The 14,920-nt window shown below is 52.6% G+C and overlaps 6 protein-coding genes across 6 annotated transcripts; 1 reads left to right on the top strand and 5 right to left on the bottom strand.

Annotated features, from left to right (window-relative positions):
- Positions 1-417: 417 nt before the first annotated feature.
- MAP2 (Methionine aminopeptidase 2) lies at positions 418-3,465 on the bottom strand. The gene is made up of 3 exons (XM_062876718.1): positions 2,048-3,465; positions 742-1,979; positions 418-689 (listed from the first exon to the last, which is right to left on the bottom strand). Exons 1-3 carry the CDS (start codon positions 2,088-2,090, stop codon positions 633-635), a joined length of 1,338 nt encoding a protein of 445 aa, XP_062735339.1. The 5' UTR covers positions 2,091-3,465; the 3' UTR covers positions 418-632.
- QC761_209790 (uncharacterized protein) lies at positions 513-3,745 on the top strand. The gene is made up of 2 exons (XM_062876717.1): positions 513-2,688; positions 2,748-3,745. Exons 1-2 carry the CDS (start codon positions 2,468-2,470, stop codon positions 3,481-3,483), a joined length of 957 nt encoding a protein of 318 aa, XP_062735338.1. The 5' UTR covers positions 513-2,467; the 3' UTR covers positions 3,484-3,745.
- POR1 (Mitochondrial porin) lies at positions 3,737-5,503 on the bottom strand. Its single transcript, XM_062876716.1, has 5 exons — positions 5,295-5,503; positions 5,011-5,133; positions 4,920-4,950; positions 4,246-4,748; positions 3,737-4,191 (listed from the first exon to the last, which is right to left on the bottom strand). Exons 1-5 carry the CDS (start codon positions 5,340-5,342, stop codon positions 4,042-4,044), a joined length of 855 nt encoding a protein of 284 aa, XP_062735337.1. The 5' UTR covers positions 5,343-5,503; the 3' UTR covers positions 3,737-4,041.
- A 307-nt stretch (positions 5,504-5,810) lies between these two features.
- Positions 5,811-9,317, bottom strand: ASN1 (asparagine synthetase). The gene is made up of 5 exons (XM_062876715.1): positions 8,656-9,317; positions 8,356-8,430; positions 7,840-8,086; positions 6,398-7,782; positions 5,811-6,333 (listed from the first exon to the last, which is right to left on the bottom strand). The coding sequence occupies exons 1-5, from the start codon at positions 8,679-8,681 to the stop codon at positions 6,294-6,296; spliced, it is 1,773 nt and encodes a 590-aa protein (XP_062735336.1). The 5' UTR covers positions 8,682-9,317; the 3' UTR covers positions 5,811-6,293.
- Positions 9,318-9,521: 204 nt separating this feature from the next.
- hus5 (SUMO conjugating enzyme Hus5) lies at positions 9,522-10,616 on the bottom strand (the record flags this gene model as incomplete). The annotated part of the gene is made up of 4 exons (XM_062876714.1): positions 9,522-10,138; positions 10,209-10,232; positions 10,314-10,474; positions 10,576-10,616. 4 exons carry the CDS (start codon positions 10,614-10,616, stop codon positions 9,885-9,887), a joined length of 480 nt encoding a protein of 159 aa, XP_062735335.1. The 3' UTR covers positions 9,522-9,884.
- A 1,734-nt stretch (positions 10,617-12,350) lies between these two features.
- Positions 12,351-14,277, bottom strand: QC761_209750 (uncharacterized protein; the record flags this gene model as incomplete). Its single annotated transcript, XM_062876713.1, has 4 exons — positions 12,351-12,359; positions 12,418-13,015; positions 13,117-13,452; positions 13,634-14,277. The coding sequence occupies 4 exons, from the start codon at positions 14,275-14,277 to the stop codon at positions 12,351-12,353; spliced, it is 1,587 nt and encodes a 528-aa protein (XP_062735334.1).
- Between the last annotated feature and the right edge of the window lie 643 nt (positions 14,278-14,920).

Raw genomic sequence — 14,920 nt, 5'->3', positions numbered from 1 at the left:
CTCTGACGGTGGGCGCTGGCCCCCAGATAGCTGTCAGTTGCCGTCATTGTTAACCCTTCGTGCATGCCTCGGTGGCTCCGATGTTTTCCTATCGTCAGCCGCCGACTTCATCACGGCGTCAGGACTTTAGAACACGGCGACGATCCCGAACCCCGTAGAAGTCCCAGTTGCGATTTTCACATGTTGCACGGAAGTGACGCCGTTTGCAGACCTACGGAACGGATCCGGGTGGAGAATGCTCCCTCGGTCCGGACCCGGTCCGTTCGGTGTCTTTGGTTGGAACGCTTCGTGGATATTCACTTCCACGCGTGGAAGCAGTGGGGCACGCTTGCCAACTCACCTTACACTCTCACCTAGGATACAAGGAGAAGGTGGGCACGTGAGACTGGACCTGAAGTGCCTGGGAAACACCTGGAAGGAAAGTTTTGCGTGGAATCCCAGTCTATAATTCACATAGTGTTGAGACTGCTTGGCATTTCTAAAGACTTGTTTGTTTAGAAGATCAAACTCAAGGCCGTGAATGGTATTGCTAGCAGGGTCATTTCAGACTTTGCACATGTTTTGCTGTGGCATCAGGCCTGGCCTGGCAGGTTTCATGCTGTCAGACCAACCAAACGATGCTCAAACCTCCTCTAGTAATCATCTCCACGGCTGATGACCTCCTTTACGGTAGGTCGGATCAAGATGGTCTGTCACGCGTTAGTTACCGCAGTCTCTCGCGCAAGGGAAAGAAATACTCACATGCTCAAACTGTGCTGTGTATGAACCCTTCTTGTCCACCAGAGGAGGATAAGACTCCACAACCCCGTTGGCAACGAGGCTGTTCAAGCCAAGCAGGTACTTGTCCTGGCCAAGGCGGTCCAGGTAACGTCTGCAGAATGGCAGGGTGCCAAAGTTCTTGTTGATGACGTTCAACAAAGACTTGGCTGAGCTGAGACGGAGGTCCACCTTGGGCGCATCCATTCTCTTTGCGTAGTGAGAGACCTCACCTTCCTCGTGCACGTAGCCGTTGCCAGTGCTACCGAAGGTCTCGATGGCGAAGACATCACCCTCCTCCATCTTGGTCTGGTCGTTGCTCTTCACAATGGGCACGCTCTTGCCTCCGTGAATGTTGTATGGGAGGATTGTGTGTCCGTTGAGGTTGCGGATCGGCTTGACCTGGTACGTGTTGCCGTCCAGCTCAACCTCGTAACTCTCCATGACTTCCTGGATGTACCCACCAATCTCGCCAAGTCTGGCATCAATACCAGCCTGCTTGAGACCTTCGTTGGTGGCCGCCTTGCAAGCCTCGAGAAGAGGGTCATAACGGGGGTTGAAAGCCAAGGTGAAGGCACTGTCGACAATGTTGCCGTTGACGTGCACGCCGATATCGACCTTCAAGACATCATCCTGCTGGAGAACCATCTTGTTTCCAGCGTTGGGGTTGTAGTGGGCAGCGCAGTGGTTGAGACTGAGGCCAGTAGGGAAACCCATACCTGCCTTCAAAGCATCACCCTCCTCAAGACCCTGGTGACCAACAAGAGCACGGACGCTGTCTTCAATGCCGTTGGCAATGTCAGTCAGCGACCAGCCAGGCTTGATGTTCTTTTGTGCCCACTGGCGAGTCTGGCGGTGGGCCTCAGCAGCATGACGGTAGTCATTGTAAAAGTCATTCTTGAGGTTGTCGAGGTGGCGCTTCTCCTCGTTGGTGGTGCGATATCTGTTCTCGTTCACATATTCCACCTCCTCGCCCTTGGGGTACACCTTGTCGGGAAAGAGCTGCGAGATCAGAACCCGCGGGGGGTCGGATTGGGCCGTGGGGTTCTTCTTCTTCTTCTTCGGCTTTCTCTTCTTCTTCTTCTTGGCGGGCCCCGTCTCAGCGCCCGGGGCAGCATTTTCCGCGTCGTCGTCGGAATCATCGCTGTCACGGTTCAGGTTGCCATTGGTGGCGGTAGCCGAATCAAGACCTGGCTTGGGCTTTGTGGTAGCCGCATCGCTCACTTTTTTCTCCCTCATCCTATCAGTTGCTGTCACGCTTTGACAGTCTCCCGGTGGAGGTTGAGCTTACCGCTGAGCTGCGCGATCTCATCTACCGGCGCTTGAGCTGCCATTGTGAGATTCAACTATGTGATTTTATGCTTCAAACTATGTGAAATAGTTCAGAGAGTTGAAGGAAGCCAAAAGCCTGATACAAAGTGATGGCAAGTCAGAAAAGCCCCGCTTCTTTTTTTCCGTTGTGCTTGGCAGGGCGTGCAGCTAGGTACCAATCGCGGGGCAAGTGCGGCGTTTGCTGGGCAAGAGCCACAAATTTGCAGGTTTGACAGCCGTGACAAGCCACAATCGGACCTCAGTCTCCGTTCTTTCGCGCATCCATTTCGTCATTGGTGCCAATTCAAGGTGGAGCGTTTTCCCAACGTCTCGACTTACACGAGGCCGACAATATCACCAATTTTCGACATAACAGCCCCTTCAACAATCGGGATGAGGAATGCCATTCCGTTACTACCATCCTCCGCGCAGCGCGATCCCGCGCCATATCGCCAACCCTCCTCACCATGTTCTTGTCAACAACCCCCAACCATGCCGACCCTTTCACTCCTCCCGCCATGATCGCGCCGCTGCCGGCAGCAACAACCCAGACGACTCAACCCACGACCATTACGAGACCCTAAACGTCCACCCCTCCGCCTCCCCAGCCGAGATCAAAAAGTCCGCCTCCCTTATGTACCATATCCCCCCTCCCAATGGTTGTTAACGGTACCCTTCAGAAGCTACTTCCACCTCTCCAAACTCCATCACCCCGACCACAACCCCTCCGACCCCTCCTCCTCCCACCGCTTCATGCGCATCTCGGAAGCCTACACCATCCTCTCCCACCCGGCAAACCGCGCCAGATACGACCGCTCCCGCGCCACAAACCCCCGCTACGCCCACCAGCACCATCCCCACGCCCCAAAGTCGGGTTCCTACCACTCCAGCAACCCAGCTGGCGGCCGCCCCCCCTCAGGTCTATCCTCCCGTCGGAAAACCACCTTCCAAGGCCCCCCCCCTTCATTCTACAAGTCAGGGGGGTGGGGCGCTCACGCCTCAAAACGACGCGCTGCCCACGAGAGCTCAACAGCCCAGCAGGGCTCGCCAGAGGGGAAAACACATGCCAGACAAGACACCAGTGCAAAAGACCACCAAGGATGGGAGAACACCACCGGCCCTGAATCCAACCCCGGGATGGGCTTCGGTCAGGATCCCTATTATAAATACGGCTTTGGGGGGTTCGGGTACGGGACAAACACCGGATCGAACCCGTTTTTTGACCCGCATTCTCATCAGCGGACGCACAGGCGGCATGAGGAACGGCGAGCAAAGAGGGCCATGAAGCGGAGGGGGTTGAGCTTGGACGCGGATGACAGCATGATTGGGACTTTTTTTGTCTTGAGCGGGTGCGTGGCTGCTAGTGTTGTGGGCGCGATGCTGATAGGGGGGTTTGGAGGTGGGCTTGGAAGGTAGAGCCTGAAAAAGAGAGTGAATCAAGAGTGTAAGATAGAAAGAAAGGTGTGTGTGTGGGGGGGGGGGGAGGTGGGGGGGTTGGTAATGATGCAAACAATACCCCCTGATTCATGGCCAAGTCATTTATTTACTTGCTGTTTTTGTCGTATATACATTACATGAGATTACATATGATACTTAACAATGAGAACAAAAGCCAACAATGGTCCTTTGAAAACCTCGGTGAAGCATAATCCCAGGCTAGTTGCCGTGAGATATGTCAAGCAGTATCACGCACGCCACATAAACGAACGTGAGATATCCTAATCATAGTAATTGCCACTGTTGGAAAGATCGCAGAATTCATACAAATCATGCTCATCCTGCTAAGGACCCAACTCTAACGTTTGTTTGCCCTGATCATCATGATCCATTTATTTTCGTCTAATCGATACACACACACACACACACGGTGATTGATGCTGTATCCTCATTCTTCAGAAAAACAACACAGAATCATTCAACGCCATGGCTTGTCCCCAACTCCCGACCTTTACAACAATCCCGGGGATATCAAACTTAGTTCTCAAAGGTAAGGCTGGTGCCGACTTTGTGGGTGGCCTGGTCGAGCTTCTGGGTGTCGAAAGAGGCACCGAGACCGAGCTTGACGCCGTCACGGAGGAGGACGTTGTAGGCAACGGCGGCGACACCGCGGTCGTTGATCTTGGCCTGTTTTCAAAGTCAGTTTTGTCACACAAACAAGCAAATCCTCAGGAGACTAACCTTGACGAAGGAAACGGGGTCAATGCGATACTTGGCGGCAACCTCAAGACCAACGGTGTTGCCAGTCTTGGAGTTCCAGGTGGCCTTGGAACCAGCCTCGACAAGCTTGTTGACCTTGTGGTAGTAGCTGGCGGAGAAAACGCTCAGGTTGTCGGTGGCGGTGACAGCGGCGTTGTAGGTAGGGGCGTGGTAACCGACGGCCAGGGAGTAGTTGGTGATCTTAGCCTTCTGGACATCAAAAGCAGCGGAACCACCGGCGAGGAAACCCTCGTGGCCGATAAGGGCATCGATGCTGGTGGTGGGGCCCTTGAGGAGGTCGACGAAAGCGCGGCCGTGGAAGTTGGACTGCTTGAACTGCAGGTTGGCCTTGACACCCTTGGCCTGGGAGGCGGGGAGGAAGGAGAAGATACCCTCGGCCTTGAGACCCTTGGCGAGGGTGTCGGCAAGCTCAACCTTGGACTCGAGAGCGTTGGCGGTGTTCCAGGTCTGGGTGACGGTCACGCCTGCACGGTGCCAGGACGTTAGCAGCTGTGTATTGCCTGGTGAAAGAACCATTGTCCACTAAACAGGGGCCTTGTGTAGCCTGGGTCCTCTGATACGGCTGAGCACCGCATGGCAATCGAGGGGTTCCCGATATATTGGCAGATTGACAGCGGGGGGCGGGGCGTATTCACCGGTGGACTTGTCAGAGTACTTGGCCTCGATCTATTGCGGACGCAGTTAGCCAGTGTCCTCGTGTGCAGTGTCTCAAAGGAGTGCACGTACAGCGCCGGAGGTGGCAGCATCGTGGCTGCTCTTGCCGGTAACCTTGAAGGCAACGCGGTTGGGGGTGGTGTCCTTGACCTCAAGGCTGCCGGAGGAGAGATGGTAGAAATCCTTGGAAAGGAGCTACATGAGTGCGGGTTGACCCCGAGAGTTAGCAATTGGCTATGCGCAAGTGTTGTGGCCGGTGGTGTCGCTGTGGGCGAGGGCGCATAGGCAAGCTTTGGAAATGCCGCTCTATCAAGCCTGCCTTCGCCAACAACAGCCATGGGGAGAGTAAGACGTACATCGTTCGCCGCCTTGGCGATATCGGAGTAGGCAGGGACAGCAGCCATTTTGATGATGATTGTGTGTGTTTAACTGGTGATAACGAGCAAACAAAGTAAACAAGAAAACTTGTAGAGACTAGGTCGGACGGTGAAACTCGAAAGGCGTGGAAATGTTGGGAAGGTAAAGTATCGGAACTGCCAAATTTCTTTCTGCACCGTGATTGGGCCATCGCTCCCAGGTGGGAAGTGCCAAGTTCCAGCATCAACGGCTGCCATCGCCTGGGATTACCCTAACCCTTGAAACACACCAGTCAATGGCTTCTTCTTGGCCGTTGTGACTTGGGGGCATTGCGTCAGTTGCACTGTCGTTGTTTCATATTTGCTTGACTTGAAGTTGCAGTTACTTTGTCAACAAGCCAGATTCTCAAGGAAGACCATCCAGCCGATCTGTATGCTATCCCGAGAGACGACAGGTATGTGTCTATCCACGATATTGAGACCTGAGACCTATTTCAACAACCAGATGCAAATATGGCATGTCTGAGCAAATCTTTTTGGTCATTACCTATATTCAATGTTTGTCAAGGCAGTTATTTGTTTGTTCCCTTTCACAGAACCCCTTGTTCATATAGAGCGGTAGTTTATGTCAAGGTCCTCCACGTGGATGAATCCGCGAAGCACATTGGCGGCTGTTTCCTCTATGCAGACACTTTGGCTCCAGCTTTGAGAGCTTGGCTCTTCTTCCCCAGGTTTTATCAGGTTGATATCTGCATTGCATTCCCTCCTGCCCATCACCCCCAACATCACAGCCTGCATATCTACGAATATGCCTTGTCAAGGCAATTCAGCCATCAAAAACCCTGCACCAAAATGAACTTTTCAGAGCTTTTGCATTCTCACAGGCTAGCTGTGCTGTACTTCAACGCATGCCTTACCCTATCTTTTGACATGACGCCCTGCTAGATACCAGACCCTCCGGAAGCCATGACTCATATACAAAAATGATGGGAAAGATATTTAAGCATCCTCATACTTGGCCTGATGGATCGAGATAGCTCTGTAAAAGCCACGTCAGTATCAATTCTCAAACTGCATCCATTCAGAACCAAAGTTTAACTCACCTGCCACTGGGATCCGTCTGCTTGGACCATGTGGGTGTCCACCTCATGACGGTCGACGCGCACGACTGGGGGAAGTGCTCGTCGAACATCAGGCGGTACCAGTAGGCCTCCTTGGTGTCAGGGATATCGCTGCCCCACTCGGGCTTGGGGTTCTTCATCATCTCGTCGGTGACGTGGAGCTCGGCGTTGTCCTTGAGGGCATCGATCCATCCGTATCCGACACCGTCAGAGAACTGCTCCTTCTGGCGCCAGAGGATGTTGTCGGGAAGGTAGGGCTCGGCGGTCGGGTCGTCCGAGGTGTCGAAAGCCTTGCGGAGAATGTACTTCTCCATTCTTTCCTTGTTGATCATCTTGTCCGCAGGGTCGATGTTCATCGACACCTCGAGGAACTCCTTGTCGAGGAAGGGCACACGGGCCTCGAGACCCCACGCGGAGGTGGACTTGTTAGCGCGCAGGCAGTCGGCCAAGTGAAGGTTCTTGACGCGGCGGACGCACTCGGTGTGAAACTCCTCCTTGTTGGGGGCGCCGTGGAAGTAGAGGTAACCGCCGAAGATCTCGTCGGAACCCTCACCAGAGAGGACCATCTTGATGCCCATGGCCTTGATCTTGCGAGAGAGCAGGTACATGGGAGTCGAGGCACGGATGGTGGTGACATCGTAGGTCTCGAGGTGGTAGATGACATCAGACAAGGCGTTAAGACCATCCTCGATGGTGAAGGTCATGACGTGGTGCTTGGTGCCGAGGAACTTGGCCACCTTGAGGGCAGCCTCGTTGTCAGGAGAGCCGGGAAGGCCAATGGAGAAGGAGTTGAGCTGGGGAAGGAAGGTCATGGTAGAGAGCTTGCCCTCGTCATCGAGACCAACAAGACCCTCGCCCTTGTCCAAATCCTCAGGCTTCTCCTCAGCGGCACCGTTGGCCTCCTCTGCAAGCTTCTTCAGGCGCAGGGTTTCCCTCTGGGCAATGGAAGCAACAAGCGAAGAGTCAAGACCGCCGGAAAGGAGAACACCATAAGGGACCTCAGCCATCAACCTTTTCCTGACAGACCTCTCAAGAGTCTCGCGGAGCTTCTTGAGGTCGACAGGGGTCTGGGGGATCTTCTCGCCATCCCACCATGTGGGCTCAAAGTACCGTGTCCTCTCACCAGTCAAGCTGTCGAAGATGTGTCCGGGCGGGAAAGCCTCGATCTTGTCGCAGACGGGGTGGAGGGACTTCAGCTCGGAAGCGAAGTAGACAGTGCCGGGCTCCTTGGAGGACCAGCCCTGGTAAAGGGTTGTGATACCGATGGGGTCGCGGGCGGCGATTGTGCGGTCCTTATTCTTGTCGTAAAGAACGAAGGAGAACATGCCATCGAGGTGCTTAGGCGCATCAATGCCATACTCGAGGTACTGTTGCACCGGTTAATCTGATGTGCTCTCCCCCGCAGTTCTCTCGCAGTGACTCACCAGAGGAATCACAACCTCGCAATCCGAGGTGGTCTTGAAGTGGTAGGGGGTCTTCAAGGTCTTGCGAACAAGACGGTGGTTGTAGATTTCGCCGTTGACGGCGAGGATAATGCTGTCATCGGCATTGGTAAGTGGCTGAGCTCCGCTCTCTGCTTTGAGGTTAGACGACGGCCTCGAAACCAGATATACAGATCTAGACCCACCAACACCGACGATGCTGAGCCGTTCATGGCACAGAACTGTGGCGCTGCGTTAGCATCGCTCTTTCAAAGACATACGAGAAAAGTGGGAGGTTTTCTATGTGTCCAGGGGGGTTGGGGTTCCGTATCGTACTCGTGTTGTTAGAGATAACGCTGCCGCCTGTGGGAAGACAATGTGTTAGCCAAACCAATTGTTTCTCCTTATCTTGTTTATCCGTCTTTGTCCGACTCAGGGGTGAGATTCTTACTCCTATCAAATCAGTTAGCACAAAATGTCTTGGAGCTACCAGGAGGGTTGCGCAAGGGATTGACTCACCAATCCGGGCCTCTGTGTCTGATCTGCTTGGAAAGCTTCAGAGCAGTCGGCTTGAATTTGGCGACGTCTGGGTGACTGGGTTGCTCTTCATGTTAGCGTTCTGCCTTATGCTTGCTGTGGTGTTGATGCTGATCTCGAGAATTTGTGAAACGATAACGGCGATAAGGACAACGGCTTGGTGGTGTGGTGGGGCATTGACCCCTCCAAGGACAGAAAGCCGTTGACAAGTCACCACCACGGAGCCAATGCCGAGCAATTGTTCATGATAGCCAGGGAAAAGACCAGATGTTCGAGACTGACCTATGGCAGGCGAAGATGCCGCACATGTTGACTGTCTATTCTCTTGTTTTTGGACGGGAGGCTAGGAGGCAACTAGTTCTTGGGATTTTGGAGCGGACGTTGAGAGCGGACTACAAGCCAGTCAGTGACAACGGTCTTTATACTTACTCTGGCCGTCGCGGCGCGCGCAAGCTGGTGTCTGTTGCGATGGGAGAGAGGGTCTTCGATCCGGCAAGGCGCAGGTGAGCAGCTGATGGTTGGTCTACAGGTGAGAGCTGCAGAAGAGCGTGGGATGGTTTTTGAAGGAAGGAGGCCACAGCACAAAGGTGTGGAAAGGAAGAGATGGGTAAGAGTCACAGAAATTTGTCTGGGAATTCCAAATTTGGCTTTAGAGTATGAGTCGACTACATTGCCCCTGCAAAATTTTAAGTACCTTCTAAGACCCAAGACCTCTTGGTACCCGGGGCTTCCTAGTCCTCCATTGTTAATCGTGAGGAGCCAAGTGGACGCCGATATCGCCACTCCTCAAATCCACCCCCTGGTATAATTTGTTAGCGCGGTCCGGAACCTGGGGACTCGGAGGCGAGACCGTCCCAGCTGTGTGCCAGAACCCGTTCCGGCCCTCCACAATTAGATAAACCGCCCTGATAAGAAGTTTGCGATAATCGCGATATAAAGGTGTGGGAGCCTGCAAAGTGCCTGGTAAACCGTCCACGTGAGACTCTGCATATGTGAGAGGACATCATCCATCAGCTGTGAGCGACAGAATGCCAGACTCTTCTTCATCCCGAGTGTGGGGTATCGCCAATCGTAGATGGGAGCCCGCGTTGCTTCCCCAATGTTACGCGGGGGTATTGCTCGTAGCTATGACAGCTCAGAGCCAGGGGCCACACACGACACCAGCGTCACGAATTCTGTATCGGAAACACTGCATGGAGGCGCAAGTCACGGGTGCCAAAGACGGGATGGTTGATTCAGTGGTTCGTATTGTTGGAAAAAAAGCCGATTCCATTAAACCCCCACTCCAGAAAGTCAAATACAAGTTCGTTGAGTGAAAAGAAGAACCCTTCCCTGTCGAGAGTCGTCCGTCTAAAAGCTCGTTCCCAACCAATGCTACGCCCCTGCCTGCCTTCCCAGCCGTCCATGATGTTCCCAAGTAACTCCAGAAATAAATGACCACAATCGTAGATCCCACTAATACGTTATTCTACTGTCGTCCTTTTCCAGTATGCCCCCAGAAGCGAGCTCGTCTATGGAGCAGCATTCTCTCGAACAATCCGTTTGATACGTCTTTCGTACTCGGCTCTGTCCTTCTTGAATAGGTTGTAAGCCTCGGCCTGAGCTGGTGACTCGGGGTTTGGGTCGTTTAGGAGGTCTTGGACACCAAGGAGAATCTGCTTGAGAGTGATGGCCGGTTTCCAAGCCTCTTCCTCGTTGAGAATCGAAAGGCAGACGGTGCCCGAAGGGTAGACATTGGGGTGGAACAGAGGAGGGACGAATTTGCCTACAAGGAGAGGACGTTGATTAGTCGTGTGACCTGCCCATGTTGGGGTAATTCGGCGAAAAAAACTTACACTTGGGGGGCTTCGTGGGATATTCTGCAGGAAGGGAAAAAGAGACAGGTCAGCTATCAAAGTCCATCTGCAACATCATGTGTTACACCGAGGGTAGCTACATACCATCTGGAAAAGTGATGTGCAGCTTGAACTGGCCGCCCTCCCAGATTGTGTCTTTCTTGCCAGGAATAGCACACTCCCAGACCTTCATGTCCAGCACACCTTGGGGGTTCTTCTGGGGTTTGGCCCAGAAGCCGAACGGGTGGTCTTTCCGCCACTGCTTTCTGTAGAGGGCATGGCGCCGGTCAGCGAGGCTGTCGCGAACAGGAGGAAAATGTCCGAAGGTCGGCGCGCGCATCTGCAAGCGACGAAAGAGGCGACTTACCTCTCCTCAATCAGACGGTTCTGGCAGAGTGTCGAACCCATGGTGACGATATTAGGTGGATATGGTGGGCGATCGATCAGAAAAGTTGGGGGTAGCTGGGGCTGGCTGTATGGGAGGCGCTGATCACGAGACCTTGAGTCGCAAGAGAAGCGGAAGCTCTGCGATGAAAAGGTGGGGGTTCGATGATGGCGCGGTAGTCTGCAGTGGCCGCGGTGTTTACGAACCCGGGCGTGGGATGGTTGGTGAAGGGAAGTGTAGAAAGTTCAAATGTTTTCGCTGTCGCCAGGAAGAGAGATGCTGCCTACCACTAGCAGCTTGGCCCAGAGAGGAAGGTGGGGCTGTGGGTCCTCTTGTAGAAGTCAATTCCGCCAAGATTCACTCGACATTCGAAGAAGTTCGCTCAAGTAGGCAAGATTTGACGTTGGTGGCAGATTTTCGGAACAAGATATGATATCAGACGAAATAATGGGGCGAAAACTGATAAGTACCGCTGAGATTACTCATTCACGTTTTGCGGCGGAATCTTAACCCGAGGGTCAGTTAAGCAGCTCAGATCAACTAACCATTCCACTACATATACAACCCTGTCATCCTGACTTTAAAAAACAAGCCTAGACCCATAACCCTAAGCATATTCTAACCTACATAGTCGCACTTTGTCTTGTGTACCGTGTCCGAGGTTGTAGTCTCTTCATGATCATCAGCAAGCATGGAAGAAGAGACGAAGAAAGAGGTGAAAATTGGTGAGCTTTCTTCTTCAAAACCATGAAAGAACGGACACCAGGTGAGATCTGATGCAGAATAGTGGATTGTTGGCCTGCATAGAAACGAAGGCATTTTGGGCAGATCCGTAAACTTCCAGCCTTTTTTTCCAAAAAAAAAAATAAATAAATAAATAAATAAATAAATAAATAAAAAATTGCCTGAAATTAAGAGCAAGTGGGACAGGAAGCAAGATCCTCATGCGACGAGCACAGAAGGGAAATACAGCAACGAAATCTAGAGTGTGCAACCAGTTGTCAAGGGGAAAGTCACACTGGAATAACTGACACTTGGTGTGTTTTTTCAGAGGAATGAATACCATGGCTTGCTATTTTTGTCATTACTTCGTGACCATCCTTCTTCATCCCAGCATGCCAACCACCAAGTTCGCTTGGCCTTTCTTATGACTTGTCTTATGAACTTCCTGAACACCATCATCCGCCACAGCAAAAAGTTGCTTTCGTAATGGTGCATTTTGTTTTAGTATTTCTGACCCCATGACGACCCATAGCCTGATGAATACCCAGGAGTAGGAAAATAGCGAACTACAGCAACTATTCGAGCATCATCATCGCCGTATCGATCTCTCACAATCTCTTCCACGTCATCGTCCCTGCTTCTAAGCTCAGGTGAGTGATAGAACCCACCATCAGAAGCATACCTCGAATCAATTTCCTCGTCCAGAGGCATCGCCCAACGTACCGACCTAGGTGTACGGGGTTCAGTCTCCATCTCCGGAATCGACTCGGCCGGACCCTTTTCTTCATCCTCATCTTCATCATGCCTCTCTCCACTCGAACTTGAACTTGAACCTGAATCCGAACTGCTATCCGAACTCGACTCTTCCTCCTCATCTGAATCCTCGGAGTCATGGGCCTGCTGACTTAGGTGATCACTCTCATCCTCGACCTTTGCCTGTCTAGGAGATCTCATCACCTCCTCCACCATCTCATCCGGTATCGCCCCACTCATCATCACCTCTTCAACCAACTCATCCGGTATCAAATCCCCCATCACGGCTTCTGCATCGGCATCAGTAAAACTAGACTTCATAACCCTGTCGACATCAGCGTCAGTAACCTTATCTTTCAGAGCGTCTGCTATGTCCTGCTCCGTCAGCATCTCCCTTATCACTTCCTCCACATCTGCGTCTGTCACCAAAGGCTCCATCACAGCCGCCACATCCGCATCGGTAATCAGCATTGCTGACGGTGGCGGGTTGAACAAGTCGTCGATGTCTTTTTGAGTTATCAATGGTTCCCCTTGCGTGCCTGGTGCGCCGCTGAGAACTTCATCCCAGAGTTTGTCGTTGGCTGGGTCTATTGACTTGGTAGGAGAGGGAGGCGGGCGGGGACCCATTGGTTTTGCGAAACGTGGCCACCTTGCCCCGATACCTCCTGACATGCGGGGAGGTGATCCGTTCGGGTCGTAGTAATCGGGTCCTTCATACGGGAAGTAGGGATGGGGAACCACTTGGCGATAATAGTTGACTGATGGTCTGGCTACTGGCCCGGAGGGGGAGACGTTGATTATCCTTGGGCTCAGAGGCGATGGAGGAGTAGGTGAGCCGCTGTGACTATAGCCGCTGTGATGAGAAGCTGGAGGTGGACCGGGTGGTGGCCCAGGGAATCTCGGGCTGTGTCTTGATGGTGGCATTGGTGGTGATGGGGCTGGTGGTCTGCGGGAACTTTGACGAGATCTAGATCGGCGTGTTTGAGATCGTGATCTGAATCCATGTAAGTAAAAGATTCAAGTTGATAAGACTCAATAGAGTTTTACCTTTCAGCAACGACAACTGGTGTAGGACCGGAACCACCAGAGCCGGATGGGCTTGACCCAGTACCTGAGCCCGATGGCGACGATGATGACCCTGCTTCAAGCGTAACAACCAGACTACCGTCGTCTGACTTGTCGTTGCTGAAGACCCCGTACAAAAATGTTGAAATGAGTGCGATAACCAGCAAGAGCGGGATGAGTTGGGCGGCGGTGGTTGCCTGATTTACACTGTTCTCAGCCCCGATGCGGTTCCATCGAATCGTCAGCTCAATCGCAACGATCACGGTTACGGCGACCGCAAGGCCCCCCAAGGCCTCCAACCACTTTTGTGCTTCCCACCTTGAGCGGCTAATCTCGGTGAATTTGTCCCCGACGGTTAGCTATCATCAAGCTGCGGCCTACCACACCACCTCCGAAAAAGGAAAGTGGAAAATGTCACATTCTACCACGACCAAAAAAAAAAAAATAAACCCACCCGGCAACGATTTAGGGGCAGAGATGAAAAATAGGGGCGACTCACATTTTCTTCTTCCTCCCTCCCTTCCTAACCCCCCACCACCCACTCTTCACACAACCCACCACCACCAACCCCCCAGTCAGCATCCCCAACACCAACAAAATATTCAACCCCTTCATACTCCCGCTCTTAAGATCCATCGCCCCAAACAAAAACCCATACTCCAAACACCCTTTCCCATCACCACCACCACCACCACCACCGTCATCATACCTAACCGAATCCACCCCCCTACCCCAAAACCAAACCTGCACACCAACCACAACCAATCCATAACCCCCCCTCAAACAACCCAGCACATCTACCCCCCTCCCCCTACTTTTCACCCGCAACCCCAAATGAGGACAAAACACCATTGCCAAATCCGCCGCATGTCTCGGGATGAAGAGGTAGACAGTGACGGAGAGGAGAAGAAGAAGAATATACACCTCAACAATATGCAACCCCCCAGCAGCAACCTGCAATATCAATGCAAGCATAAGCGCAAGGTTGAGGACGAGCTCGGCGGACAGGAGAAGGACGATATATTCCTGCTCCAGGAGCTCGAGGAACAGGGTCGAGAGGTGGAGGAGGTAAAAGGACGTGCGGAGGCCGAGGCCGTACATGGACGGGTTTCCTGGGATGGCGCAGGGTACCTGGGAAGCCATCCTGATCGAGGAGACATCGAAGGGAGATAGATGGGCGGTGAGGATGAAAAAGGCAAAAAAAAAAAAAAATACAGAGATGATGATTAGGTAGGCGGGAGGAAAGGGTACGTAAGGGGGGGGGACAATGTGGAATTATTGTAAACAAGACAACCAAGAGATTACACGGTGGGTTAGATGGGAAATGGCCTTGTGCTTCGTTACTTGGATGTTGAACTACCACGCCAGAGAAACCACAGAATATCTTCCCCAGACTCTCACCAGAAATGTTGCACCGGATTACGTGGTGGAAAGGGCACGATGAGAGCATACATAGCGTATGCTAGCCACTCGGCGAGAGACTACCAATACGCAGTGCGCTTGACGACATCGGATAACATGGGGCTATCATTTGATGAAGCGCACTATTCACATCCGATGGTACCACAGTCCCTCCAGGGGTTATCCTTCCTGACTGTTGTTTGCTCTATTATCTCAGGAGAGACAAACATTTGAAGGGCGTGAAACATCGATGCACTCGGAAACTCCCGTATGTCGTGTACACAACCTGACTTCACAAATCTATCCTTGCGGACCACGACCCAGAGCATAATATCATTTTAATTCCCATTTATGAAAACTCCTGCTTGCTAAAATGAATGCTTTG

Source organism: Podospora bellae-mahoneyi, chromosome 2, assembly GCF_035222275.1.
Source record: "Podospora bellae-mahoneyi strain CBS 112042 chromosome 2, whole genome shotgun sequence".
NCBI lineage: Eukaryota > Fungi > Ascomycota > Sordariomycetes > Sordariales > Podosporaceae > Podospora > Podospora bellae-mahoneyi.
Note: the sequence above shows the minus strand (reverse complement) of the source record. Positions and strands in the feature narration are given on the sequence as shown.